The sequence below is a fragment of the Dendropsophus ebraccatus genome, chromosome 10 (genome assembly GCF_027789765.1).
Source record: "Dendropsophus ebraccatus isolate aDenEbr1 chromosome 10, aDenEbr1.pat, whole genome shotgun sequence".
Classification (NCBI taxonomy): domain Eukaryota; kingdom Metazoa; phylum Chordata; class Amphibia; order Anura; family Hylidae; genus Dendropsophus; species Dendropsophus ebraccatus.
In genome coordinates this window covers 8,480,502-8,508,127 of record NC_091463.1, presented here as the reverse complement: position 1 = coordinate 8,508,127, position 27,626 = coordinate 8,480,502, and the positions used below count along the sequence as shown (strand labels likewise).

General features: G+C 44.9%; 2 protein-coding genes across 9 annotated transcripts in view; both read right to left on the bottom strand.

Moving 5' to 3' along the window:
* Positions 1-1,252: 1,252 nt before the first annotated feature.
* LOC138802500 (histo-blood group ABO system transferase-like) lies at positions 1,253-17,557 on the bottom strand. 5 transcript variants are annotated; one of them, XM_069985883.1, is made up of 9 exons: positions 17,474-17,557; positions 16,140-16,209; positions 14,084-14,128; positions 8,588-8,645; positions 6,497-6,556; positions 5,161-5,220; positions 4,362-4,397; positions 3,833-3,967; positions 1,253-2,232 (listed from the first exon to the last, which is right to left on the bottom strand). In XM_069985883.1, the coding sequence occupies exons 2-9, from the start codon at positions 16,165-16,167 to the stop codon at positions 1,548-1,550; spliced, it is 1,107 nt and encodes a 368-aa protein (XP_069841984.1). In that variant the 5' UTR covers positions 16,168-16,209; positions 17,474-17,557; the 3' UTR covers positions 1,253-1,547. The 5 variants fall into 5 exon arrangements, with proteins under 5 accessions (XP_069841984.1, XP_069841985.1, XP_069841986.1 ...); XM_069985884.1 differs by lacking the exon at positions 17,474-17,557 and adding an exon at positions 17,411-17,431; XM_069985885.1 differs by lacking the exon at positions 14,084-14,128.
* Positions 17,558-25,277: 7,720 nt separating this feature from the next.
* The window catches only part of LOC138802501 (histo-blood group ABO system transferase-like), a 35,589-nt gene continuing 33,240 nt past the window's right edge, over positions 25,278-27,626 (bottom strand). For all 4 annotated transcript variants that reach the window (XM_069985889.1, XM_069985891.1, XM_069985890.1 and 1 more), the window contains 2 exons: positions 27,205-27,339; positions 25,278-27,028 (listed from right to left, as the gene is read on the bottom strand). In XM_069985889.1, the coding sequence (XP_069841990.1) occupies positions 26,344-27,028; positions 27,205-27,339 (820 nt within the window). In that variant the 3' untranslated portion in view covers positions 25,278-26,343. The remainder of the gene's footprint in view (positions 27,029-27,204; positions 27,340-27,626) is intronic.

Sequence of the window (27,626 nt, the reverse complement as noted above, 5' to 3'; positions counted from 1 at the left end):
AATAGGAGTTACACGGATCTCCATACAGTGAGCTGTAACCTAGTGGGGTCTGACATAAAGCAGTGACAGTTCAGCGTCAGGACCCCCCTTTACCATGTGGTCTGTCTCTATGGCAGGTATACCACTGGCCAGTGGGTATATCTATGCTTGTGTCCACATGTCACTGTAACCTGTATCATATTAGGATGAGAAGAATGCTTGAAAGATGTTTTATTACTCATCAACAATAACCTTCTAAGCAGAAAATAGACTTTCTGCATGCAATACCAATGGCGACCACTAGGTGTGCTGAGGAGGTGAAGGAGACCCCTGCTAGAGAAGGGACATCATCCACCTCAATTCTGGACACCTCTTACAGGTAGAAAAACTGAATCTGCATTTAGTGGGGGAAAAACACTTTAAAGAAATATCCCATTTTATTTATTCTTTTATATATTATAATTTTAAGCTGTACATAAATAACCAAAAACATTACAAATATTTCACATCCCTAAAAAGATTTCATGCTACATATTTCCAAGTAAAATTGTATTTAGCTGCAGAAAGTGCTATCCAGGAGGTCAGGCTATAAAACACCTGCACTTTAAGGTGACTTTTCCAGACCAGTTTTGCATTATTTGCCTGGGAGGTAGTGGATGTAGATTAGCTGCTGTGGTGTTTCCTATACACTGCACACACATATGAGGGAGAGGTGCTGCTCTTCAGCTCTTCAGAAGCAGCAGCATGGATGACATTATAGGGCAGCAATAATCAGGCTAAGCTGTAAATCCTGTACTGGGTGGAGCTATGACACTGTGTATCTTTCTCCCTGCCGCTCCCTCTTTTTCCCTCTCCATGGACTTCTATGGACGGCCGCTGTAACCTAATCCCTTAGTGATCTAGCCCTCCTCCAGATCAATTTTAATATTAGGATTAGGAGGGGGAAGGAAAAAGGTAAGAAGCCTGATGGAGAATGGAGAAAGAGGCATTTTTCTCTAATAAGATATATTACAAGGTTTTTATTACATTGCCTTGTTTTACTGACTTGTCCGGTTTGTTGAATGTGTAGCACCTATTTAACCCCTTAAAGGAAACCATTTGGGAAAAATCAATATGGCGCTTAGTAACTGTACCAGTAGAGCACCAAGCACACTTTCCGAAATATACGTGTACAGGTATATGATTAGGAAGTGTGCTCGGTGATGTACCGGCACGATTACTTACCACTATATCGATAGAAAACTTTTGCCTTTTTATTTTTTTTCCTCCCCTTCTAAGAGCTGGTTTTACCATTACCAATTGCAACCGTGTTTAAAATAAAACTACCCCTTTAATATTCATACATGGAACCTTTTGTTATGTAATCTTGGTCCTGTCACCATCTTTGCTCCAACCCATGTGAATGAAATGCACCACAATAAAAAAGCAAATCCCACCATTAGGAAGGTCTTTGGTCACCACGTAAAAATTTTTGGAATTTTTTTGTCAGTTCGAGACCCTTAAAATTAGATATCCCCCCCAATGTCCAATATGACTGGCCATAATCTAATCTTACTACAAATTGTCCACTAAAATCTGACCTCATCGTAATTTTTGTCTAAGCCGAGGAACCTTTTGGTTTTTACAACAGCCGGAGATCCGTAATAATCGTTCCATATATATTCCGGTGACAGGATTTTGGTTGGTTTATAGGACAGAAAATATCTATTTAGATAACTCTCGTCATGCCAGAGCGCCTCTATATTCTGCTGCTTGTCGGCCATCATGGCGTTGTGACAGTAGTTGGTCAACTTTATGACTTCTTCTATTACACCTCCAAAATATCCACCTGCAAAATAGAAATCTCCGAGTTCCACTGGAATGTAGGCGCTGGACTGCGGTCTACGCTCATACGTGAACTCGTTTCGTGGTTTTTCAAAGAATCCGGGATGTAAGGCTCCAAACACATTGCTTAAGATCTCTACTCCAACCTCATCCAGAAACACCATGTCTACATCCACACACGCCAGGTAATCCACCTCTTTGACAAAGCGCTTAATGGAGAAGTCTCGGATCATCTCCATGCGTCTCATGGTGACATCCTGCCACCTTTCGTAGGCCGGAACCTCCAAGACGACCAATCGCCTACCTTCAGCAAGGGTGAAATTGGAAACCTCATTGACTCGATCTGTGAACACATAATAGTTGACCTTGTGTCCGACCATGAAGAACTTCTCAGCCGACTCAATGAATGTGTTGAGGAACCTTGTGTATCTAAAGTGGGCGAAAACAATGATGAGCGTTATGGTGGAATGTAAATCCAATGGCCAAGTGCCAATGGGCAGCCTAGTATTATAATAACTTAAAAACATAAAATATAAGCTCTAAAATGGTAGGATTTGGTTAAAAATACATTAGAACCCTGTAAAGCACTAAAGGTCTCCATACACTTTACATCTTTGTTGGCTGTACCTGCTGCTCACATTGGCTTCAGACATCTATATAAAGTGTATGGGGACTCTCGATGCTCCACTGACAGATGATGTTGGTGGACACTGGGGTTGGTTGTGATGGAAAATCACTGCCTGATCTCTTTGTTCTCAGGGGATAAGCCCCCGCCAGAGTGGTCTGGATGTGGCTTACTCCTCCCCCATAGAGAGTACAGGAACGCTGTGTATGTAGAGGACCGGAGAAGGTCGGAGTGATGACTGTTCAGCCAACAGTTTTTGAATTTGTATGTCTGGTGTCCCACCACTGTTTTTTTTTCTCTCTCCTTTGCACCTGTCAAAAAAGCCTTTTTCTCTCAGGTTAAATGGTGGACGAAGGATATTAAGTTTCACCACTAGGTGTCAGTGTTTTATATTTGTATGTATTGGTGTCATGGGTTAATGTTTTACTTATACCATGTGTTTATTGCTGATCAATAGGAGGTGCTCTTCTCTTCTAACCTATGTCTTTCCTTGTTGCTATCTCTTTCCCCACCACTCACAGGCAGGCATCCCTGTAGGATGAGTTTCACTGGTGGAGGAAGTGCAGTTTAGTCCTTACTAGATTCTCAGAGAGAAAAGACACAAAAAGCAACCATTACTGCAGAAGTTAAGCCAGGGCCTGGCTGATGCCAGGATACCTGTCAGGGACAACATGTTGAGTTGATTCTAGTCACCTAAGTGTATAGATGCAGCCGGACCAACAGTTCTTACACTACTACTACTTTATCTATTATGCATTGCTAAGCACACAAAGGCAGAGGTAACCAAGGAACACCCTGACCCACGCCAGGAACACATCAGAAAAGAGCAGGGCAGTATCCTGAAAACAGAGGAACTAGCCTCGATAGGACAAAGCTACCATAAAGAAGGTCTATGTATCCTATCGCGCAGTGCAGGTAACTCGGACAACTCGGACACCTAGCTACACCCAGATAACCACGGCTGGGGCTTGTATTACCCTACTGGGACAGGTTTTACGATACCAGGGGGCAGAAGGTGGTCCGACCAAAGTCTATACACAATTACAAGTGGAATTTCTTCCAAGCACAAAGGTCAAGCACTCCAGTGTGTAAAGATTTATCCACTTGTGAAACATGTACTGTTATATCGCAACGCCTGACAGTAAAACTGTTATATTTTTACACTACCGGGACTCAGTCATCTTCTATATGCATCGGCACCTATACACACACACCACCGCACACCTTGGGTTTTCCCCCTTCTGTGGGTGGCGGTACCAACAGTCCGGGTGGGTCAGTCGCTACTCAGGACTGCCGTGAAAAGAGCCTAAGGGACCCAAACCCAATCTCCCTGCATTATCAGTTTTTAACAAAATATTTTACATCATTACATAAAATGATCAAAAATTTCGTCAGAGAACTTACTTTTTTATGGCAAATACTGTAAGACCAACATGGACGTCGATCTGATGAAATTTAACGTTCAGTATCTCTCTATTGAAGGTCCCATGCCAGACAATAGGTGCCAGCCAAGGTGTTACTGTTAGCACGTCTGTTCTCCTGAAAGGGAAAACCTTTTAATATCATTTTATTTTCTCTTTGTGGATGTATTTGTCACTACGTGGCGGTATAATATCTCTCCCCCTATATACTGGCAACTGCTGAGACTAACTGCTAAGAGTGTCTCTAGCTCTGGAGGACTTTGTATGACTGTGTGTTGCATAGACAACCCATTGAGTATGATGGTGTAATTCTTAATTTCCCCTGTGGTGGCGCTGTAGGGAGATAGAACACACGCTGCTCTACAGATCACAGCCGATCGCTGCGATCAGCTTATTTTTAGGGGGCCTTTCTAAACCAAACATCGATATATCAAATTGGACAATTCCTTTAAATTAAAATGGCATTCAGAACTAGGAGAGGAAAGGGAACACAAATAAAAACATGATCTTACTGTGGGTTGAAGACGTCGGGCTTGGTGTACAGGATTCTGGGGAAGAAATATTTGGTTTAATCTTTGTTATATAGTTTTGACACTTGGCCCCGTGTATACAACCAATATGGTGCCAGTGTTACCCATGGAAGCCAAGGGGATGGACCATTACAGAGATGGAGGTCTGGTTGGGGCTGGTGGCATCTCCTCCCATAGGTCACAGTATTAGGAAGTCACAGCTGGATTGGCTGCTATTGATTATTTTAGTCTTTTAGTGGTTTTGTATACAGGAGAACTTAAAGGGGTACTATAGGGAAAATCTTTTTCTTTCAAATCAACTTGTTTCAGAAAGTTATATAGATTTGTCATTTACTTCTATTTAAAAATCTCCATTCTTCCAGTACTTATCAGCTGCTGCATGTCCTGCAGGAAGTGGTGTATTCTTTCCATTCTGACAAAGTGCTCTCTGCTGCCATCTCTGTCCTTGTCAGGAACTGTCCAGAGCAGGGGAGCAGGAGGATTTGCTGCTGTTCTGGACAGTTCCTGACATGGACAGAGGTGGCAGTATAGAGCACTGTGTCAGACTGGAGAGAATACACCACTTCCTGCAGGACACACAGCAGCTGATAAGTACTGGAAGACTGGAGATTTCTAAATAGAAGTAAATTACAAATCTATATAACTTTCTGAAACCAGTTTATTTGAAAGAAAAAGATTTTCACTGGACAAACCCTTTAAGTATTTTAACCTCAAAAAGTAAGTAGGAATAAGAAATGATAGCAGGGGAGATTTGTATACAGAATAGAGTGACTTGTGTTACCTTGGAAGTTTCACCTCCTTGAGAAGGATTAAAGGTGAGTGTCTGTCACTGCTATTAGTGCTGGAAGAGATAAGAGAGATATTACACCAGTAGATGGCGCCATTATTTTTACTGGATATCTTGGGGAAAACTACATCATGTTTGATTTTTTTCTTAACTTCGTAGTCTGTGAAGGCCTCAATACTCGAAAAATCCAGGAGAGGAATCCCTTTGAAGGGTCGCTGTCACAAATATTAGAAAAAGCACTCCAACACCATCGTTCACACTGTGCAGGTTGTACGCTGCTGTGGCTAATACACAGGCAAAAAACAGAAAAATGAGATAGTGGCACTCACCAGGATGAATTGCAAAATCAAACAAACTTTATTCCAGATCTGGTAACTGGGATGTGGATCAACGGGCGACGATCGTATCGCGCGCACACGTGATGCACGCTTCCTCTCGGCCTCCGTGCGTCATGTGTGCATGCAAAACTTGTGCACGCAAAAGGATTGTCGCCCGTTGATCCACATCCCAGTTACCAGATCTGAAATAAAGTTTGTTTGATTTTGCAATTCATCCTGGTGAGTGCCACTATCTCTTCTACGTGACAAGTTTACAAAAGACTGCTATTTGGAGTTGGCATTGCATACAATAGCCTCCTTCGGCAACACACATCACTATAATTGCCTGAAAGCCGAGTGCCGAGACTTCTCTTATTGCATGCAAAAACAGAAAAATGCAACAGCAACCTGCATAGTGTGAACCGTCATATTGGATTACATGGGGGGCAGCCGTCACCTTAATGTGGTGAGATGGTACACTCTATTTGATCAAATGGTTTGTTAAGAGCCTCATTTATAAAAGCAGAGCACTTTTTATTGTGTGTACAGCTGGGGGAGTATATACGGTAAGTCCTGACACTGTTGCTGTTTTTGTCTGTCTGTGTCAGTGAAAGAGTTACGCTAAATAGACTTACAATAGGAGCCCGAATCATCATGTGACACAGAGTCAGGAGAGGACCAACCGGCACAGGTCTGAACACTCCGACCAATCAAAACATTTGACTTGTTTCTATGATATCAATTATTTTTTAAACCACAGGGACACATTGATGTACAAGGATTCTATGTCCACTAGGTGGCACCAGAGCTGCTTCTCATATCCCTTTTCCCAACACTTTTAATAGAAGCTTCAGTAACTAGGCGGTACTATAGGGGGCAAGGAGTGACTGCAGGAATTTATACACAGTCCTTCTGAGGGTCTTGTGTACTTTTGGGGTCCGTTCAGCAGGGCTCATGATATATAGTAACAACATGAATGCAATAAAAGCAGTAATAGAGTAGACGGCACTCACCTGTATAGATGACAGAAAATGCTGCGATTTAGACGCAATTTGGTGCCTCTCAAGGCAAACCTGCAAGATGAAGATACAGGTGTGACCCATCGTCTGATGTGCGGGGAACGTCATCTATTAGCAACAACAGAGCCGCTACAGAGAACGTCCCTACATCTCATGTTACTTATCCATTATGAAAGGTAAGATAATTGCTGGCTGGAAACAGTCAGCAATCAGGTATTATGCTCCCTAACATGTCCATGGATCAGTCAGATCTGTAGCCTGTTCAGAACACTACAGACTTTTGAATTCAAGGTAGTAACTGGTGACAGGGAAAGCCATGATAAGATCCGGCAGTGACTAACAGTGACTCCTCCCTGACACTTGGGGTGCAGTAACAGTGACTCCTCCCTGACACTTGGGGTCCAGTAACAGTGACTCCTCCCTGACACTTGGGGTCCAGTAACAGTGACTCCTCCCTGACACTTGGGGTGCGGTAATAATGACTCCTCCCTGACACTTGGGGTGCAGTAACAGTGACTCCTCCCTGACACTTGGGGTCCAGTAACAGTGACTCCTCCCTGACACTTGGGGTGCAGTAACAGTGACTCCTCCCTGACACTTGGGGTCCAGTGACTCCTCCCTGACACTTGGGGTCCAGTAACAGTGACTCCTCCCTGACACTTGGGGTGCAGTAACAGTGACTCCTCCCTGACACGTGGGGTGCAGTAACAGTGACTCCTGTGCAGATCCTGACCTCTGACCTCAGCTACAGAGAGATTTCTTGTATCGTTTTACTGACATTAGTTATCAGGTCGGGAAGATGTCTCCTGTAGCTTTCTGTCTCTCTCTTTTTCAGACTTTCTTACTTGTTGTTGTTTTGTCTCTCTTGTGTAATGCCTCTCTCGTTCACTTTCTTGCCTGTGCTCTTTATGGTGGGCACTTTGCCCACTCCCTTGCTTTTTCTTGTTCTCTCCTGCTCTTTCCTGCCTGTATGCTCTTTTCTGCTCTCTCTCTTTCCTGCCTGTATGCTCTTTTCTATTCGCTCTCTTTCCTGCCTGTATGCTCTTCTCTGCTCGCTCTCTTTCCTGCCTGTATGCTCTTTTCTATTCGCTCTCTTTCCTGCCTTTATGCTCTTTTCTGCTCGCTCTCTTTCCTGCCTGTATGCTCTTTTCTGCTCTCTCTCTTTCCTGCCTGTATGCTCTTTTCTGCTCTCTCTTTCCTGTCTGTATGCCCTTTTCTGCTCGCTCTCTTTCCTGCCTGTATGCTCTTTTCTGCTCGCTCTCTTTCCTGCCTGTATGCTCTTTTCTGCTCGCTCTCTCTTTCCTGCCTTTATGCTCTTCTCTGCTCACTCTCTCTTTCCTGCCTGTATGCTCTTTTCTGCTCTCTCTCTTTCCTGCCTGTATGCTCTTTTCTGCTCGCTCTCTTTCCTGCCTGTATGCTCTTTTCTATTTGCTCTCTTTCCTGCCTGTATGCTCTTTTCTGCTCGCTCTCTTTCCTGCCTGTATACTCTTTTCTGCTCGCTCTCTTTCCTGCCTGTATGCCTTTTTCTGCTTACTCTCTTTCCTGCCTGTATACTCTTTTCTGCTCTCTCTCTTTCCTGCCTGTATACTCTTTTCTATTTGCTCTCTTTCCTGCCTGTATACTCTTTTCTATTTGCTCTCTTTCCTGCCTGTATACTCTTTTCTATTTGCTCTCTTTCCTGCCTGTATGCTCTTTTCTGTTTACTCTCTTGTCCCTATTCTACCTCTCTTTTTATGACTGATTTCTTGCTCACTCTTTCTTGTTTGCTCTTTTTTCTTGCTCTCTTGCCTTCCTGCTTGCTCACTTTCCTGCTTGCTCGTTCTCTTGCTTGCCGTTTCCTGCACGTTCTCTTCAAACTCTCTCATTCTTGTAGATGCGGTCTCTTTCCTACATGTCTCTCCTATGTGCTCCCTCTCTTTTCCTTACTTGTTTGCTCTCTCTTGCACGCACTCGTGCTCATTAGTGTGTATGCAGTCGTCTCATTATAATGCATGCTCTCTGTCTTGCACACATGCACTCACATCTATTCACCTATGTTAGTGGGATGGGAGGATATAGAGAAGGAGATACATGCGCCTCACTCACCAGCTCAGCAGCAGACCGGCGCACAGGCAGAAGAGCAGGATCCTCCTCGGGTTATTTACTATGGGAACAAATAATAGACAACATCAGTAACACTCGAGCTATGACATCACTGAGCTGCAGTACAACATGCTATGACATCACTGAGCTGCAGTACAACATGCTATGACATCACTGAGCTGCAGTACAGCGTGCTATGACATCACTGAGCTGCAGTACAGCAGGCTATGACATCACTGAGCTGCAGTACAGCATGCTATGACATCACTGAGCTGCAGTACAGGGTGCTATGACATCACTGAGCTGCAGTACAGGGTGCTATAACATTACTGAGCTGCAGTACAGGGTGCTATAACATCACTGAGCTGCAGTACAGCGTGCTATGACATCACTGAGCTGCAGTACAGCGTGCTATGACATCACTGAGCTGCAGTACAGGGTGCTATGTCATCACTGAGCTGCAGTACAGGGTGCTATGTCATCACTGAGCTGCAGTACAGGGTGCTATGACATCACTGAGCTGCAGTACAGGGTGCTATGACATCACTGAGCTGCAGTACATTGTGCTATGACATCACTGAGCTGCAGTACAGGGTGCTATGTCATCACTGAGCTGCAGTACAGGGTGTTATGTCATCACTGAGCTGCAGTACAACATGCTATGACATCACTGAGCTGCAGTACAACATGCTATGACATCACTGAGCTGCAGTACAGCATGCTATGACATCACTGAGCTGCAGTACAACATGCTATGACATCACTGAGCTGCAGTACAGAGTGCTATAACATCACTGAGCTGCAGTACAGGGTGCTATGACATCACTGAGCTGCAGTACAGCGTGCTATGTCATCACTGAGCTGCAGTACAGGGTGCTATGACATCACTGAGCTGCAGTACAACATGCTATGACATCACTGAGCTGCAGTACAACATGCTATGACATCACTGAGCTGCAGTACAACATGCTATGACATTACTCGTTGCAGTACAACATACTATGACATCACTAAGCTGCAGGACAGCAAGCAATGACATCACTGAGCTGCAGTACAACATGCTATGACATCACTGAGCTGCAGTACAGGGTGCTATAACATTACTGAGCTGCAGTACAGGGTGCTATAACATCACTGAGCTGCAGTACAACATGCTATGACATCACTGAGCTGCAGTACAGCATGCTATGACATCACTGAGCTGCAGTACAGCATGCTATGACATCACTGAGCTGCAGTACAGCATGCTATGACATCACTGAGCTGAAGTAGAACATGCTATGACATCACTGAGCTGCAGTACAGGGTGCTATGTCATCACTGAGCTGCAGTACAACATGCTATGACATCACTGAGCTGCAGTACAACATGCTATGACATTACTCGTTGCAGTACAACATACTATGACATCACTAAGCTGCAGTACAACATGCTATGACATCACTGAGCTGCAGTACAGGGTGCTATGTCATCACTGAGCTGCAGTACAACATGCTATGACATCACTGAGCTGCGGTACAACTTGCTATGACATTACTCGTTGCAGTACAACTTGCTATGACATCACTAAGCTGCAGGACAGCAAGCAATGACATCACTGAGCTGCAGTACAACATGCTATGACATCACTGAGCTGCAGTACATTGTGGCTCCAAGAAGCCATCTTCTCGTCTATCTTCATCAGTCCCACAGTCTTTGAATGGAGCACATACTTGACAGCACAATCATGTAAACTCGGGACCCTGTTCTTATGATCGCTGGCTCACTTTACCAAAATAATGGAAAAAATAGTTGGCCCCTTCACACTCAGACCGTGCCACGTTCCTGATAGAAGACTTTACCCCACCTTCCCTTGTTGGACACATTACACTAAGGGCCAGTTCACACTGAGCAAGATCGTCGAAATTCCGCTTAGTGTGCTGTTGTAGGTGAATGGAGATGGCGCGCGCTCGTCCGCTCCCTCTCCTCTCCGCTCAAAGAACTAACATGTTACTTCTTTGAGCGGAGAGCGGTGGCAGCGGACGAGCGTGCGGCCTCTCATTCACTTACAGCAGCACACTGAGCATGGCGGGATTCCGCGGCGGAAATCTCCTCTGCGGAATTCCCACGATCTTGCTCAGTGTGAACTGTCCCTAAGGTTTAAAAAATCTGAAAGCTGAGAACCCGACTATAATTTCCCCCTTAAGTCTCAAATTTGCCATTTAAGCACATGGGGTATCGGGTAAGATTTTCCTAAAAGTCTCGCCCCTTGCTGGATATCTACAGCACTTGTTGGCCATTGATCTCTGTTATCAGAGAACTGCTCTGTGTTATCTGCCATTATCACTGGATCTACGCTATTCAGAGCTGTCAGACAGGAACATCTGCTCCATAGATCCACTTGTTGGTTGTACACGTCCATGACAACAATACCGCCCTTGTCCACATTCTATATAGCTATATTATCCATTTGTTGGACCTCACGAAAAGCATACTTTCACAGAATAGAAAGATTATGGGCAGTAGAACAATAGGCCATAGGCTGTATCCATATTTTCCGGGACTCCCTAGGGCTGCATCTAACTTCTTTAGCCACTGGTAATCAAATGCAGAGCGTTAGGGTTTGGGAGAACCTGAGTGTGCTTGAGTTTCGCTCATCTCTAGTCGTCATTCTAAGCCTACATTCCATGTCAACAATATAAGCCAAGATTCTATGTCAACAATATACTGTATGCCTACATTCTAGGTCAACAATATATGCCTACATTCTATGTCAACAATATATACCTACATTCTACATTACTGAACTAAGTCTATATTGTATGTCATTATTCTAAGCCTATATTCTATGCCAACAATATATGCCTACATTCTATGTCAACAATATATACCTACATTCTACATCACTGAACTAAGTCTATATTGTATGTCATTATTCTAAGCCTATATTCTATGCCAACAATATATGCCAACATTCTATGTCAACAATATATACCTACATTCTACATCACTGAACTAAGTCTATATTGTATGTCATTATTCTAAGCCTATATTCTATGCCAACAATATATGCCAACATTCTATGTGAACAAGATATACTCACATTGTAGATCATCATTCTAAGCCTATTCTATGCCAACTTCCAGAGCTAACATTCTATATCATCATTCTAGCTCAACATCCTATGCCAAAAAAAGCCAGTGGAGCCTCATTCTACGCTGACATTTTATACCATCATTCTGTTTCAACATTCCATTATAACACTCTATGTCATCATTCTAAGCCACCAATTCTGAGCCTACACTCTATGCCAACTCTTATGTCCCCGTTCTAATGGTGTGTGTACACAGAGAGATTTATCTGACATATTTTTGAAGCCAAAGCCAGAAATGGATTTGAAAAGGGGAGAAATCTCAGTCTTTCATTTATGACCTGTTCTCTGATTATAGTCTTTTCCTGGCTTTGGCTTCAATAATTTGTCAGATAAACCTATCAGTGTAAACACACCCTAACTCAACATTGTATTCCATCATTCTAACTTAACATTCTATGCCATCATTCTTACGCAACATTTTATGCCATCATTCTAACTCAACATTCTATGTCATCATTCTATGTCAAGATTTTATCTCCATGTTTTAACTGAACATTCTATGCCTACATTCTATGCCTACATTCTAAGCTTACATTCTATGCCAAATTTTATGCCACAGTTATGGGGAAAATTTTTCATTAGGGTGTTTTCTTTGTGCGTGTGGTCTATTGCAATAGTAATAGAGGAGTATATTGAAATATATTGTAGTTTATTAATATCTAAGGTCTATATCTAAATCACTCACCCCACATTCAGTTTTTTCAACCTGGGTAATACTCCCTTCCTCCAGGTGGGCCGCGTGTTTGTGCAGTCAGTGTAATTGTATCCCTGTATCTCTGACGTGAGGCGCCAGGGTCTGTATTCACCACAAGATTTACATGTCCCTGCTTGTCCTATTAGTCTTTGTTAGCTTTTGTTCTTTTACTCCCATTTGTATGCACAGTCTTATTTGTTTGTGCCCCTGTACTTGCTTTACCGCAGCAGATAGAATTTTCCAGCAAGACGATTCCACAATGAAAAATATCTGACATCGGTTGAAAGTGCATAACCAAGACTTCCACATACTACCCTGGCCCCTAAGGGCCCCATTACATGGGGTGATTATCTACCCAATCAGGCAGAATTGGGCAGATATTGACCCATGTAATAAAGACACGGATCGTCTTTCAGCAAGTCTGAAAACCATCGGTGACGTATGATGCGCCTGATGAAAGAGTACAGAAAAAGAATAATAATAAAGAATAATAATAATAATAATAAAGAATAATAATAATAATAATAATAATAATAATAATAATAATAATAATAAAAAAGTTATACTTAACTCTCCAGGCCATCACGGTGTCCTGACAGCCCACTTAGCCAATTCTGCCCCCACCCTAGACTGGTCACCCTGTATCCCCCTCCCCCACCCTAGACTGGTCACCCTGTATCCCCCTGCCCCCACCCTAGACTGGTCACTCTGTATCCCCCTCCCCCACCCCAGACTGGTCACCCTGTATCCCCCTGCCCCCAACCCACATTGGTCCCCCTGCCCCTACCCCAGACTGGTCCCCCTGTATCCCCCTGCGCCCACCCCAGACTGGTCCCCCTGTATCCCCCTGCACCCACCCCAGACTGGTCACCCTGTATCCCTCTGCCCCCACCCCAGACTGGTCCCCCTGTATCCCCCTGCCCACCCCAGACTGGTCCCCCTGTATCCACCTGCCCCCACCCAGACTTGTCACCCTGTATCCCCCTGCCCCCACCCCAGACTGGTCACCCTGTATCCCCCTGCCCCCACCCAGACTGGTCACCCTGTATCCCCCTGCGCCCACCCCAGACTGGTCCCTTTGTATCCCCCTGCCCCCACCCAGAGTGGTCACCCTGTATCCCCCTGCGCCCACCCCAGACTGGTCCCTCTGTATCCCCCTGCCCCCACCCAGACTGGTCACCCTGTATCCATCTGCCCCCACCCTAGACTGGTCACCCTGTATCCCCCTGCCCCCACCCAAGACTGGTACACCTGTATCCCCCTGCGCCCACTTCAAACTGGTCCCCCTGTATCCCTCTGCCCCCAACCCACATTGGTCCCCCTGCCCCTACCCCAGACTGGTCCTCCTGTATCCCCCTGCCCCCACCCAGACTGGTCCCCCTGTACCCCTCTGCCCCCACCCCAGACTGGTCCCCCTGTATCCCCCTGCCGCCACCCCAGACTGGTCCCCCTGTATCCCCCTGCCCCCACCCCAGACTGGTCCCCCTGTATCCCCCTGCCCCCACCCAGACTGGTCCCCCTGTATCCCCCTGCCCCCACCCCAGACTGGTCCCCCTGTATCCCCCTGCCCCCACCCCAGACTGGTCCCCCTGTATCCCCCTGCCCCCACCCAGACTGGTCCCCCTGTACCCCTCTCTTCACTGATTGTCCTCCCTGTCCCTTTCCCACATACCTGTAGCTTTACTCTTCCTCCTCCGTAGTGCAGACTGTACAGAACCTGTGGTGACATCATAGTCCCTTGTTAAGGTCCTTCAGTATGTTCTCTAATGTTACTGAATTGTCTCCTGGCTGAAGTTTTACCCTGATTTGCACAAAATCGCAGTTCAAAAGCAGCAAACCATGGCAGAGCTGTAGCTAGGAGATAACACACATCTGACAGTATAACACAGACGTCTGGATGTCCATGAGCCCCGGGTTACCACCCAAAATGGACTTAATATAATCCGCCACTGATCACCCCGCATAGAATAATATAATCAGACTATTATTACATAACCCTGCTTATAATAGAGGAGTATTCGCCCCACATAGTATAACAACTACCAGACTATTATCACACCTCCCTGCTTGTAATAGATAGATAGAAGCCAGGTATAGATATGTTACAGATATATGTGCCAGGTATAGAGATGTTACACATATATATGTGCCAGGTATAGTATAGAGATGTTACACATATATATGTGCCAGGTATAGAGATGTTACACATATATATGTGCCAGGTATAGTATAGAGATGTTACACATATATGTACCAGGTATAGTATAGAGATATTACACATATAGGAGCCAGGTATAGTATAGAGATGTTACACATATATAGGAGCCAGGTATAGTATAGAGATATTACACATATAGGAGCCAGGTATAGTATAGAGATGTTACACATATAGGAGCCAGGTATAGTATAGAGATATTACACATATAGGAGCCAGGTATAGTATAGAGATGTTACACATATATGTACCAGGTATAGTATAGAGATGTTACATATATATATGCGCCAGGTATAGTATAGAGATGTTACATATATATGTACCAGGTATAGTATAGAGATGTTACATATATATAGGAGCCAGGTATAGTATAGAGATATTACACGTATATGTGCCAGGTATAGTATAGAGATATTACACGTATATGTGCCAGGTATAGTATAGAGATGTTACACATATATAGGAGCCAGGTATAGTATAGAGATGTTACATATATGTACCAGGTATAGTATAGAGATGTTACACGTATATGCGCCAGGTATAGTATAGAGATGTTACATATATGTACCAGGTATAGTATAGAGATGTTACACGTATATGCGCCAGGTATAGTATAGAGATGTTACACATATATAGGAGCCAGGTATAGTATAGAGATGTTACATATATATGTACCAGGTATAGTATAGAGATGTTACACATATAGGAGCCAGGTATAGTATAGAGATGTTACACATATATAGGAGCCAGGTATAGTATAGAGATGTTACATATATGTACCAGGTATAGTATAGAGATATTACACATATAGGAGCCAGGTATAGTATAGAGATGTTACACATATAGGAGCCAGGTATAGTATAGAGATGTTACATATATGTACCAGGTATAGTATAGAGATGTTACACATATATGTACCAGGTATAGTATAGAGATATTACACATATATATGCGCCAGGTATAGTATAGAGATGTTACACATATATGCGCCAGGTATAGTATAGAGATGTTACACATATAGGAGTCAGGTATAGTATAGAGATGTTACACATATATGTGCCAGGTATAGTATAGAGATGTTACACATATATATGAGCAGGTATAGTATAGAGATGTTACACATATATGCGCCAGGTATAGTATAGAGATGTTACACATATAGGAGTCAGGTATAGTATAGAGATGTTACACATATATGTACCAGGTATAGTATAGAGATGTTACACATATATATGAGCAGGTATAGTATAGAGATGTTACACATATATATGTGCCAGGTATAGTATAGAGATGTTACACATATAGGAGCCAGGTATAGTATAGAGATGTTACATATATGTACCAGGTATAGTATAGAGATGTTACACGTATATGTACCAGGTATAGTATAGAGATATTACACATATATATGTGCCAGGTATAGTATAGAGATATTACACATATATATGCGCCAGGTATAGTATAGAGATGTTACACATATATGCGCCAGGTATAGTATAGAGATGTTACTTACACATCCAGGTGTGGCAAAATATCCTCATGGTTTATTCCGGCCGCTCAGGTTTCCTAGAAAGCTTTTGCTGCTGGGAGGGAGAGAACAGAATGCAGCCAGATCATTAGCATCCTTCTTAAAGGGCCCAGCCCTGCTTTGTTGTGCTGTGTCTAATGACTACCTGCACTTTTGTATGGTTTTTGTGTTGTTTAGGCTGGTTGCCGTTATAACCGACCCTCAGGCTGTCTTCTCCGGTTCAGGTTTATAATTGCAGGTATTGGATGCAAACCCAGAAAGAGATGATAACTGGAGGACAGGTGTAATAGGAACACTGGGACGCCTCCTCCTGTTACATCCACCCCTGGCCTCATAATTATTATATATGTAATGAAAATCTTCAGCAGCAAAACTAACCATCACCTAATAAATGGTTGTTGTAGAAAAGTAGAAAGTGTGTGGAATAACCATCAGCATCTGCATCAATGTTCAAGATACATATTCAGGGATGTACATAGTGATGTGGATGGTGCAAAGAGACTGGGATTCTTATGGTGCGTTCACACAGAGAGATTTATCTGACAGATTATTGAAGCAAAGCCAGGAATGGATTAGAAAAGAGGAGAAATCTGTCTTTACTTTATGACATGTGCTCTGTTTATAGTCTGTGCCTGGCTTTGGCTTCAAAAATCTGTCAGATAAATCTGTCTGTGTAAACACACCATTAGGGTCCTATTACACAGGGCGAAAACCTGCTCAATCAGGCAGATATCGGCCTGTGTAATAAAGACAAACTATCAGCCGAGGAAGCAATCATTGACGGATCGTTGCCTTTCACCAAGTTTAAAAATCATCGGATGCCGACTGCACATTGCTCCATGTAAAAAGAGGTGTGTGGTTGGCGGCTGATGAAAGTATAGCGAGTATAATAAAGTTATACTTACCTCTCCAGGCTCCCTTGTGTTCTTCTGGCGTCTCCCTACTCACCACTGCTGCCGTTGAAGCTTCTGAAGTCGCCTCTGCAGTAACAGGTGGCTCAGCCAATCACTGGCCGTGGCCTGTCAGCTCAGGGACGTGTCAGAAATGCCAGCGGGGACAACGGGGGAGCGTAGAGATGTAAAGTATAGATTTGTCATCTTCTATATATGCAGCAAGGGCTGCACGGACATCGCTAACAATTATATACACAGCCCTAGCTGCACAAACGTCAAGCAGCCTAATACAGTCCTAAGGCAATGTTCACACAATTCAGCAAAGAGCCAAAAGTCAATGAAAGACACAGCTCCTGTACTGACAGCTCGGGAACTGTTTTTAGCTCTTGGAAGCATTACGTGAAATTAAACATATATGACTTATACACGATAACCGGTTGCCCTTGGTTACGACCCTCCATGACGGGTCAGACACGCTCAGTACAGCTGTAATCTCCAGGAAGTACTGGCAGTTGGTCTCCACTCAGGGGATTGTGGGAAAGCGTGTGATCTGTTGCTTGGCAACTGCCAGGTCCCAGTACAGAGAGGAAACCATGGAGTGATTAGATCCATGGGGAGGAAAATGATCCTGTGATGTAAGATGCCGCACTAATAGCGCTAATAATACTGTATGTACCGTATCTGGTACACATCTGACTTTACTTGTCTTGCCTTATTAAAAAGTACAAAAAAAGTCGCCAATAGGTGGCGCTGTAGAAGTAACTATTTTATCTGGTAAGGGTGTCCCCACTATTTTATCTGGTAAGGGTGTCCCCAATTAATAAGGGGACACACAGAATTGTGCCCCCTCCCCCCCCCCCTTTCTGCATAGAAATGTATTGGGAGCAACTTGGTCTGTCCCATTACCTGTATTATCTCTCCTTACAGGTGGTGCTTACCACTTCCAGAAGATTCTCCTGCTCTGTGATTGGTTCGGCAGTTGAGTCCCAAGGGGAACACTTGCTGATTGGCTGCCGGTGTAAGAGCAGGAAATCCGATTCAAATATAAGGAGCCTGTGCCCACTGTTGGCTTCATCGCCGCGGATCACCTGAAGAAGCCCACCTGCCCCCTATTGTTATGGACTCGTAATATTGTCACAGACTTTGTTGGGGGGGGGGGGGGGGGGGGGGTGGAGTCTCCCAGTTAACCCTGGGAGGACTGGATTTTGGACAAGGGAACATTGATATTGTTGTTTAATAGGTTGTATATTTATTTGCCACTTACAATTATGTAACCCTTATAGTAGTGTCCCAGTACGGGTGGTCCACTAAGTCTTATTCCACCTGGGTAATACAGTTATGTAACCCTTATAGTAGTGTCCCTGTACGGGTGGTCCACTAAGTCTTATTCCACCTGGGTAATACAGTACTGTAACCCTTATAGTAGTGTCCCAGTACGGGTGGTCCAGTAAGTCTTATTCTACCTGGGTAATACAGTAATGTAACCCTTATAGTAGTGTCCCAGTGGTCCACTAAGTCTTATTCCACCTGGGTAATACAGTAATGTAACCCTTATGGTAGTGTCCCAGTATGGGTGGTCTACTAAGTCTTATTCCACCTGGGTAATACAGTAATGTAACCCTTATAGTAGTGTCCCAGTACGGGTGGTCCAGTAAGTCTTATTCTACCTGGGTAATACAGTAATGTAACCCTTATAGTAGTGTCCCAGTGGTCCACTAAGTCTTATTCCACCCAATGTGTGCTCCCCGCCAGCGCCTAACCCCCTGCAACTGACCCTGGTGCTGGCTGCAGATACTCCCAATACCCCCCCCCCCCCCCCCCCGCAATGCCCCCGCTGGCGGCATCTCCCCCCGAATCAGCAGCAGCACCCCCCCCCCAGGACTACCCCACTGCTGGCCGCGGCAAATCACCCCCCTCCCCCACCGGAAATCACCCTCTCCCCCCTCTGCCAATCACCCGGTACTCACCACCTGCTGCACCAGCCGCCATCAGGCTACAGGACCGTCCCCAGCACCACCGGAATACCAGGTAAGGTGAGATCCTCCCCCCCCCCCCCCCCCCCCCCCCCCCCCCCCCTCAGAACTAAAACTCCCACCATGTCCTGCTAACAGTTCATGATGGGAGTTTTAGATCTGCAACCTGAGGGCATCTAGGTTGCAGAACTACTACTCCCATCATGCCCTGCTGACAGGTAATGATGGGAGATGTAGTTCTGCAACCTGGATAGCCATCGAGGTTGCAGAACTACATCTCCCATCATGTCCTATTGGCAGGTCCCAGCAAGCAGCAGGAAGCCCTGCATGCTGGGAAATGTAGTTTCCTGGCCAGCGCCATCTTGTATACATACATCGTGGTTTTTTTTTAGAAAAACTTTTTCTCGGGAACGGCAGCAGCTAGAAAGACGGGTGAAAAATACTTGGGAGAATTTCATTTTTTGGCTCTTGGGGGGGGGGGGGAATACCCCTTTAACGATCCTTTTCCTCTTCCTCTGGCCTCTGCCAGTCAAACATCTCAGGCTCCGCACATTTCCAGCAACTTAATTCCCTGAGTACATATAATGTAAGAAATGTCCCTGCAGTCCTATGTAACACCACAGATAACACAGTGATATCTCTGAGTACAGATAATGTAGGAGAGGTCACCTGCAGTCCTATGTAACACCACAGATAACACAGTGATATCTCTGAGTACATATAATGTAGGAAATGTCCCTGCAGTCCTATGTAACACCACAGATAACACAGTGATATCTCTGAGTACATATAATGTAGGAAATGTCCCTGCAGTCCTATGTAACACCACAGATAACACAGTGATATCTCTGAGTACAGATAATGTAGGAGAGGTCACCTGCAGTCCTATGTAACACCACAGATAACACAGTGATATCTCTGAGTACATATAATGTAGGAGAGGTCACCTGCAGTCCTATGTAACACCACAGATAACACAGTGATATCTCTGAGTACAGATAATGTAGTAGTCACCTGCAGTCCTATGTAACACCACAGATAACACAGTGATATCTCTGAGTACAGATAATGTAGTAGATGTCACCTGCAGTCCTATGTAACACCACAGATAACACAGTGATATCTCTGAGTACAGATAATGTAGGAGAGGTCACCTGCAGTCCTATGTAACACCACAGATAACACAGTGATATCTCTGAGTACAGATAATGTAGTAGATGTCACCTGCAGTCCTATGTAACACCACAGATAACACAGTGATATCTCTGAGTACAGATAATGTAGTAGTCACCTGCAGTCCTATGTAACACCACAGATAACACAGTGATATATCTCTGAGTACATATAATGCATACCTCCCAACTTTTGCAAAGAGCAAAGAGGGACATGTGCGCCGCGGTCCCAATAGCCACGCCCCCATAGCGACCCTCCATAGCCACACCCCCATAGCAACCCTCCATAGCCACGCCCCTATATCAACCCTCCATAGCCACTCCCCTACAGTCACCACATGCTGCTGACTGAATAGTGCCTTATATAGTATCCAATCCCGCCAAAAATGCCCTATATGGTATCCAATCCCCCATTATAGTGCCCCACATAGTATTCAATCCCCCACATAGTGCCCCACATAGTATCCAATGCCCCCATATAGTGACCAACATAGTATCCAATCCTCACATAGTGCCCCACATAGAATCCAATCCCCCACATAGTGCCCCACATAGTATCCAATCCCCCACATAGAATCCAATCCCCCATATAGTGCCCCACATAGTATCCAATCCCCCATATAGTGCCCCACATAGTATCCAATGCCCCCATATAGTGCCCCACATAGTATCCAATGCCCCATATAGTGCCCCACATAGTATCCAATGCCCCATATAGTGCCCCACATAGTAGCCATGCCCCCATATAGTGCCCCACATAGTAGCCAATCCCCATATAGTGTCCCACATAGTAGCCATGCCCCCATATAGTGCCCCACATAGTAGCCAATCCCCATTATAGTGCCCCACATAGTATTCAATCCCCCACATAGTGCCCCACATAGTATCCAATGCCCCCATATAGTGACCAACATAGTATCCAATCCTCACATAGTGCCCCACATAGAATCCAATCCCCCACATAGTGCCCCACATAGTATCCAATCCCCCACATAGAATCCAATCCCCCATATAGTGCCCCACATAGTATCCAATCCCCCATATAGTGCCCCACATAGTATCCAATCCCCCATATAGTGCCCCACATAGTATCCAATGCCCCATATAGTGCCCCACATAGTATCCAATGCCCCATATAGTGCCCCACATAGTATCCAATGCCCCATATAGTGCCCCACATAGTAGCCATGCCCCCATATAGTGCCCCACATAGTAGCCAATCCCCATATAGTGTCCCACATAGTAGCCAATCCCCATATAGTGCCCCACATAATAGCCAAACCCCCAGAGTGCCCACATAGTAGCCAATGCCCCCATATATGCCCCATATAGTAGCCAATCCCCCATATAGTGCCCACATAGTAGCCAATGCCCCCATATATGCCCCACATAGTAGCCAATCCCCCATATAGTGCCCCACATAGTAGCCAATCCCCCATATATGCCCCACATAGTAGCCAATGCCCCCATATATGACCCACATAGTAGCCAATCCCCCATATAGTGCCCACATAGTAGCCAATGCCCCCATATATGCCCCACATAGTAGCCAATCCCCCATATAGTGCCCCACATAGTAGCCAATCCCCCATATATGCCCCACATAGTAGCCAATGCCCCCATATATGCCCCACATAGTAGCCAATCCCCCATATAGTGCCCACATAGTAGCCAATGCCCCCATATATGCCCCACATAGTAGCCAATCCCCCATATAGTGCCCCACATAGTAGCCAATCCCCCATATATGCCCCACATAGTAGCCAATGCCCCCATATATGCCCCACATAGTAGCCAATCCCCCATATAGTGCCCACATAGTAGCCAATCCCCCATATAGTGCCCACATAGTAGCCAATGCCCCCATATAGTGCCCCACATAGCAGCCAATCCCCCATATAGTGCCCCACATAGTAGCCAATGCCGCCATATATGCCCCACATAGTAGCCAATCCCCCAAATTTGCCCCACATAGTAGCCAATGCCCCCATATATGCCCCACATAGTAGCCAATCCCCCATATAGTGCCCCACATAGTAGCCAATCCCCCATATATGCCCCACATAGTAGCCAATGCCGCCATATATGCCCCACATAGTAGCCAATCCCCCAAATTTGCCCCACATAGTAGCCAATGCCCCCAAATTTGCCCCACATAGTAGCCAATGCCCCCAAATATGCCCCACATAGTAGCCAATGCCCCCAAATATGCCCCACATAGTAGCCAATCCCCCCACATAGTAGCCAATACCCCATATAGCGCCCCACAGAGTAGCCAATCCCCCCATTAGTGTGGCCCCAGCGGCAAAAACAATAAACCAGTAACTCACCTGTCCGCCGGTCCCAGCAGCTCCTCTCCCGGCAGAGCGCGCACTCCCGTCATCCTCCGGGGCGGGCAGCGGGGTACAGAGACACTGACTGTGCCGGAAGTGATTCATGATAGAGGCTGCAGGTCACTTCCGGTACAGTCAGTGACTCTGTACCCCCGCTGCCCGCCCCGGAGGATGACGGGAGTGCGCGCTCTGCCGGGAGAGGAGCTGCTGGTACCGGAGGACAGGTGAGTTACTGATTTATTGTTTTTTTCGCTGGGGCCACTTAAAATGCGGGACACGGGGGGCCGTTCCGGGACCGCGGGACAGAACCCCGAAAACGGGACTGTCCCGCGAAATCCGGGACGGTTGGGAGGTATGATAATGTAAGAAATGTCCCTGCAGTCCTATGTAACACCACAGATAACACAGTGATATCTCTGAGTACAGATAATGTAGGAGAGGTCACCTGCAGTCCTATGTAACACCACAGATAACACAGTGATATCTCTGAGTACAGATAATGTAGGAGAGGTCACCTGAAGTCCTATGTAACAGCACAGATAACAGTGATATCTCTGAGTACAGATAATATAGTAGATGTCACCTGCAGTCCTATGTAATACCACATATAATACAGTGATATCTCTGAGTACAGATAATGTAGTAGTCACCTGCAGTCCTATGTAACACCACAGATAATACAGGGGACAGGGGCACACCCTGCATTACCCCCGTAGTCCCCCTGCATTGCCTGAACACAGAAGAAAACAAAACAAACCAATATACTCACCTAATCCTGGCTCCGGTCTTCCTGTCTTCTCTCCTCTCCTTTCTGCTCTCCAGCCTGTCAGCTGCCGCACGGATCCTCCAGCAGGCCCGATGACGTCATCACTGGCCTGCTAGAGGAGCTGTCTGAGAGAGCCAAGTGGGATCCGCGCAGGGGGAGAGGAAGCTGCCTCAGTCAGCGCAGAGGAGATCAGTGAGGTCTGTAGAGGTGGCGGCGGCGGGCGGGGAGGGGTGTAGCGGGGGATTGCGCCGATTACATGGTCAGGGCAGGAGCTGGGCCCGCCTTGCAGAACCCGGCAGAGCATTACTCAGGGGCCCACTGGGCCCCGAAAGTGATGTTCTGCTCTGTTACATCCTAATGTGGACGGCGCTGCATGGGCCCCCCGGAGCCTCGGGCCCCGGGTGGCCGCCCAAACCGCCCACATTATAATCCGCCACTGACTCTGTGTACTGGCTGGAATTCCTGTGTTGGGTCTTATTTATTTAACCAGCACAAGTTTAAAAATCTGCATTTAAGGACTCTGGACCTGGATACAGTAAGTATAGCTGTTATATAGCAGCCTTCAGGAGACTGGACCTGGATACAGTAAGTATAGCTGTTATATAGCTGCCCTCAGGAGACTGGACCTGGATACAGTAAGTATAGCTGTTATATAGCTGCCTTCAGGAGACTGGACCTGGATACAGTAAGTATAGCTGTTATATAGCAGCCTTCAGGAGACTGGACCTGGATACAGTAAGTATAGCTGTTATATAGCAGCCTTCAGGAGACTGGACCTGGATATAATAAGTATAGCTGTTATATAGCTGCCTTCAGGAGACTGGACCTGGATACAGTAAGTATAGCTGTTATATAGCAGCCTTCAGGAGACTGGACCTGGATACAGTAAGTATAGCTGTTATATAGCAGCCTTCAGGAGACTGGACCTGGATACAGTAAGTATAGCTGTTATATAGCTGCCTTCAGGAGACTGGACCTGGATACAGTAAGTATAGCTGTTATATAGCTGCCTTCAGGAGACTGGACCTGGATAGATATTAAAGGGGTTATCCAATGCTACAGAAACATGGCCACTTTCTTCCAGAGACAGCCCCACTCTTGTCTCAAGCTTGGGCGGGGTTTTGCTGCTCAGTTCCATTGAAGTGAATGGAACTTAATTGAAAACCACACCTGAACTGGAGTCGTGTTTTCACTAAAAGAAAGTGGCCATGTTTTTGTAGCGCTGGATAACCCCTTTAAAGTCCTCTTGGGGATCTTAAATATCAGGGAATAACCACACTGACTAGACAGGGATTAATTTCTACCCCATTATAGATCTTTCACATCTGCCATGTTTAAAGGGGTACTCCAGTGAAAAGATTTTTCCCAGTAATTGAAACACATTACAAAGTTATATAACTTTGTAATAAACTTAAATCACCTATCTCCCCCCCCCCTCAATCCCCTACCAGGAAGTGAAGTAAACTCATTCTTACCTAATGACTGTTGACCCCAGGCTGTTCTGTGGCAGCCATTTTGTGACAATGACATCATCAAGAGGGAGACGGGTCTAAGCCCCGTTAAACCAGCCTCTCTTTGTCAGAATACTTGGGTCGCTCAGCTCTGATTGGATAAGCAAGCTGTAAGCCATCTAACAGTTTTACAGAGTCAGTTAGACATCACAGGAGACAAAGTGCATCATGGGAAAGCCCAAACCAGGAAGCACAGAAAAAATGAGGACACCAACTGGAGCTTCAGGGACCTTTTTTTTATCAGCACTGGAGTACCCCTTTAAGCCGTGTGCCTGTGCTCTGTGGATGAAGGTAAATAAAGTTCCCTTGAGTCTCAGTATCTTGGTTTCTAACTCCACACGCACCATCACAGGCCTTCCACCTGCCAGGGCATCGTTACCTAGGAAGTGCCCGAGGGGAACAAATACTTAAGGCTACGAATCTTTTTATATAATATACTTTTAATCTGTACAAAAATAACTAAATACATTACACGTCAAAAAGATTTTACTATACACATTTCAAAGTAGAATTTTATTGTGCAGGTCAGGAGATCAGACTATTGAAAAAGTCCTTTAAAGTGTACCTACACCTTCAGGTGACTTTTCTGTATAAGCTGTCATGTCTATGAGGAGCAGGACTACTTCTGCACAATATATACACACACACACACACACAGTTATACCAGTTTTGCACAGATTGCCTGTGGGGTAGTTGGGGTAGACTAGCCGCTATAGTGTCCCCTGTACACTGCTCACACAGGAGGCTATTGAACTTTGTAGTGACCATAAAATATACTGCAAAGTAGAAAAAAAATATATATATTTGTGAGGTATATATTGTTTTTACACCATTTACTGTGCAGTAAAGTTGGCATGTTCTCTGTATTCCTCTGTAGTTGGCGCAATTACAATACCCAACTTGTAAAGTTTTTGTCATGCTTTACGACTTAAATTTTTTTAAAACTAAAAATTAAAGTAATATTTTATTTACTTTTCTGTCTATGATGCTGTATGGGTGATAATTCTTGGTGAAGCCAACAGAGAGCCTTGAGCAGCGATGACAATGGATCTGCTCCCCACAATCTCATTGCAGGAAGACAATCCGATCCCTAACCCGCCAATGACATGCGGCCATGCTGTTTCAATGCTGCTGTCCGAGCCAATCATTAATCATTTTGGGGGGTTTCATCAACACCATATCCATCTGTAGAAACTTTTTATTTTTATTTTAGGCTCTTGTGGTGAATTCAATTTGGGATTTTTTCTGGAAAAAAAAAATCTTTAAAGAAATAATAATCATGGTCACATCATTTTGGCCTCAACTGTTGAACGCAACAAATAAAAAGACCACGTTAAAAAAAAAAAATCTTACCAGCTCCACTTATATGCGTTATGGCGATCACCATCCTGGTATTTCTTTATTAGGAAGGTGTTTGGTCACCACATAAAACTTTTTGAAATACTTAGGATTTTTGTCCTCAGTTTGAGCTCCTTAAAATCAGTGCCCCCCCAGCCCCCCAATATGGCTAGTCATAATCTAATCTTACTACAAATTGTCCATTAAAATCTGACCTCATCGTAAATTTTGTCGATGCCGAGGAACCTTTTGGTTTTTACAACGGCCGGAGATCCGTAATAATTGTTCCATATATATTCCGGTGACAGGATCTTGGTTGGTTTATGGGACAGAAAATATCTATTTAGATAACTCTCGTCTTGCCAGAGCGCCTCTATATTCTGCTGCTTGTCGGCCATCATGGCGTTGTGACAGTAGTTGGTCAACTTTATGACTTCTTCTATTACACCTCCAAAATATCCACCGGCAAAATAGAAATCTCCAAGTTCCACTGGAATGTAGGCGCTGGACTGCGGTCTACGCTCATACGTGAACTCGTTTCGTGATTTCTCAAAGAATCCGGGATGTAAGGCTCCAAACACATTGCTTAAGATCTCTACTCCAACCTCATCCAGAAACACCATGTCTACATCCACACACGCCAGGTAATCCACCTCTTTGACAAAGCGCTTAATGGAGAAGTCTCGGATCATCTCCATGCGTCTCATGGTGACATCCTGCCACCTTTCGTAGGCCGGAACCTCCAAGACGACCAATCGCCTACCTTTAGCAAAGGTGAAATTTGGAATCTCATTGACCCGATCTGTGAACACATAATAGTTGACCTTGTGTCCGACCATGAAGAACTTCTCAGCTGACTCAATGAATGTGTTGAGGAACCTTGTATATCTAAAGTGAGCGAAAACAATGATGAGCGTTATGGTGGAATGTAAATCCAATGGCCAAGTGGCAATGGGCATGCTAGTATGATAACTTAAACATCATAAAATATAAGCTCTAAAATGGAAACATATTTTTAATGTTTTTTTTTTAAAAAGCGAAACTTTCAGCGAAAGAGAACTTACTTTTTTATGGCAAATACCGTAAGACCAACACGGACGTCGATCTGATGAAATTGAGTGTTCAGTATATGTCTATTGAAGGTCCCATGCCAGACAATAGGAGCCAGCCAAGGCGTTACTGTTAGCACGTCTGTTCTCCTGAAAGGGAAAACCTTTTAATATCTTTTTTCCCTCTTTGTAGGCATATGTGTCACTATATGGGGTGCAACTACTCTTGTTACTCATATTTACCACAACAATGTGCTGATGGAACACATTGCTCCCTCCATATACTGTACAATGGTGACTGCTGAGACTACTACGATTATCTCTAGATATGGAGGACTTGGCATGTCCATGCATGACATAGACAGACCATAGATCTCAACTGTGTAGTTCTTAATTTCCCCTGTGGTGGCGCTGTAGGGAAATTGAAAACTAGTTGA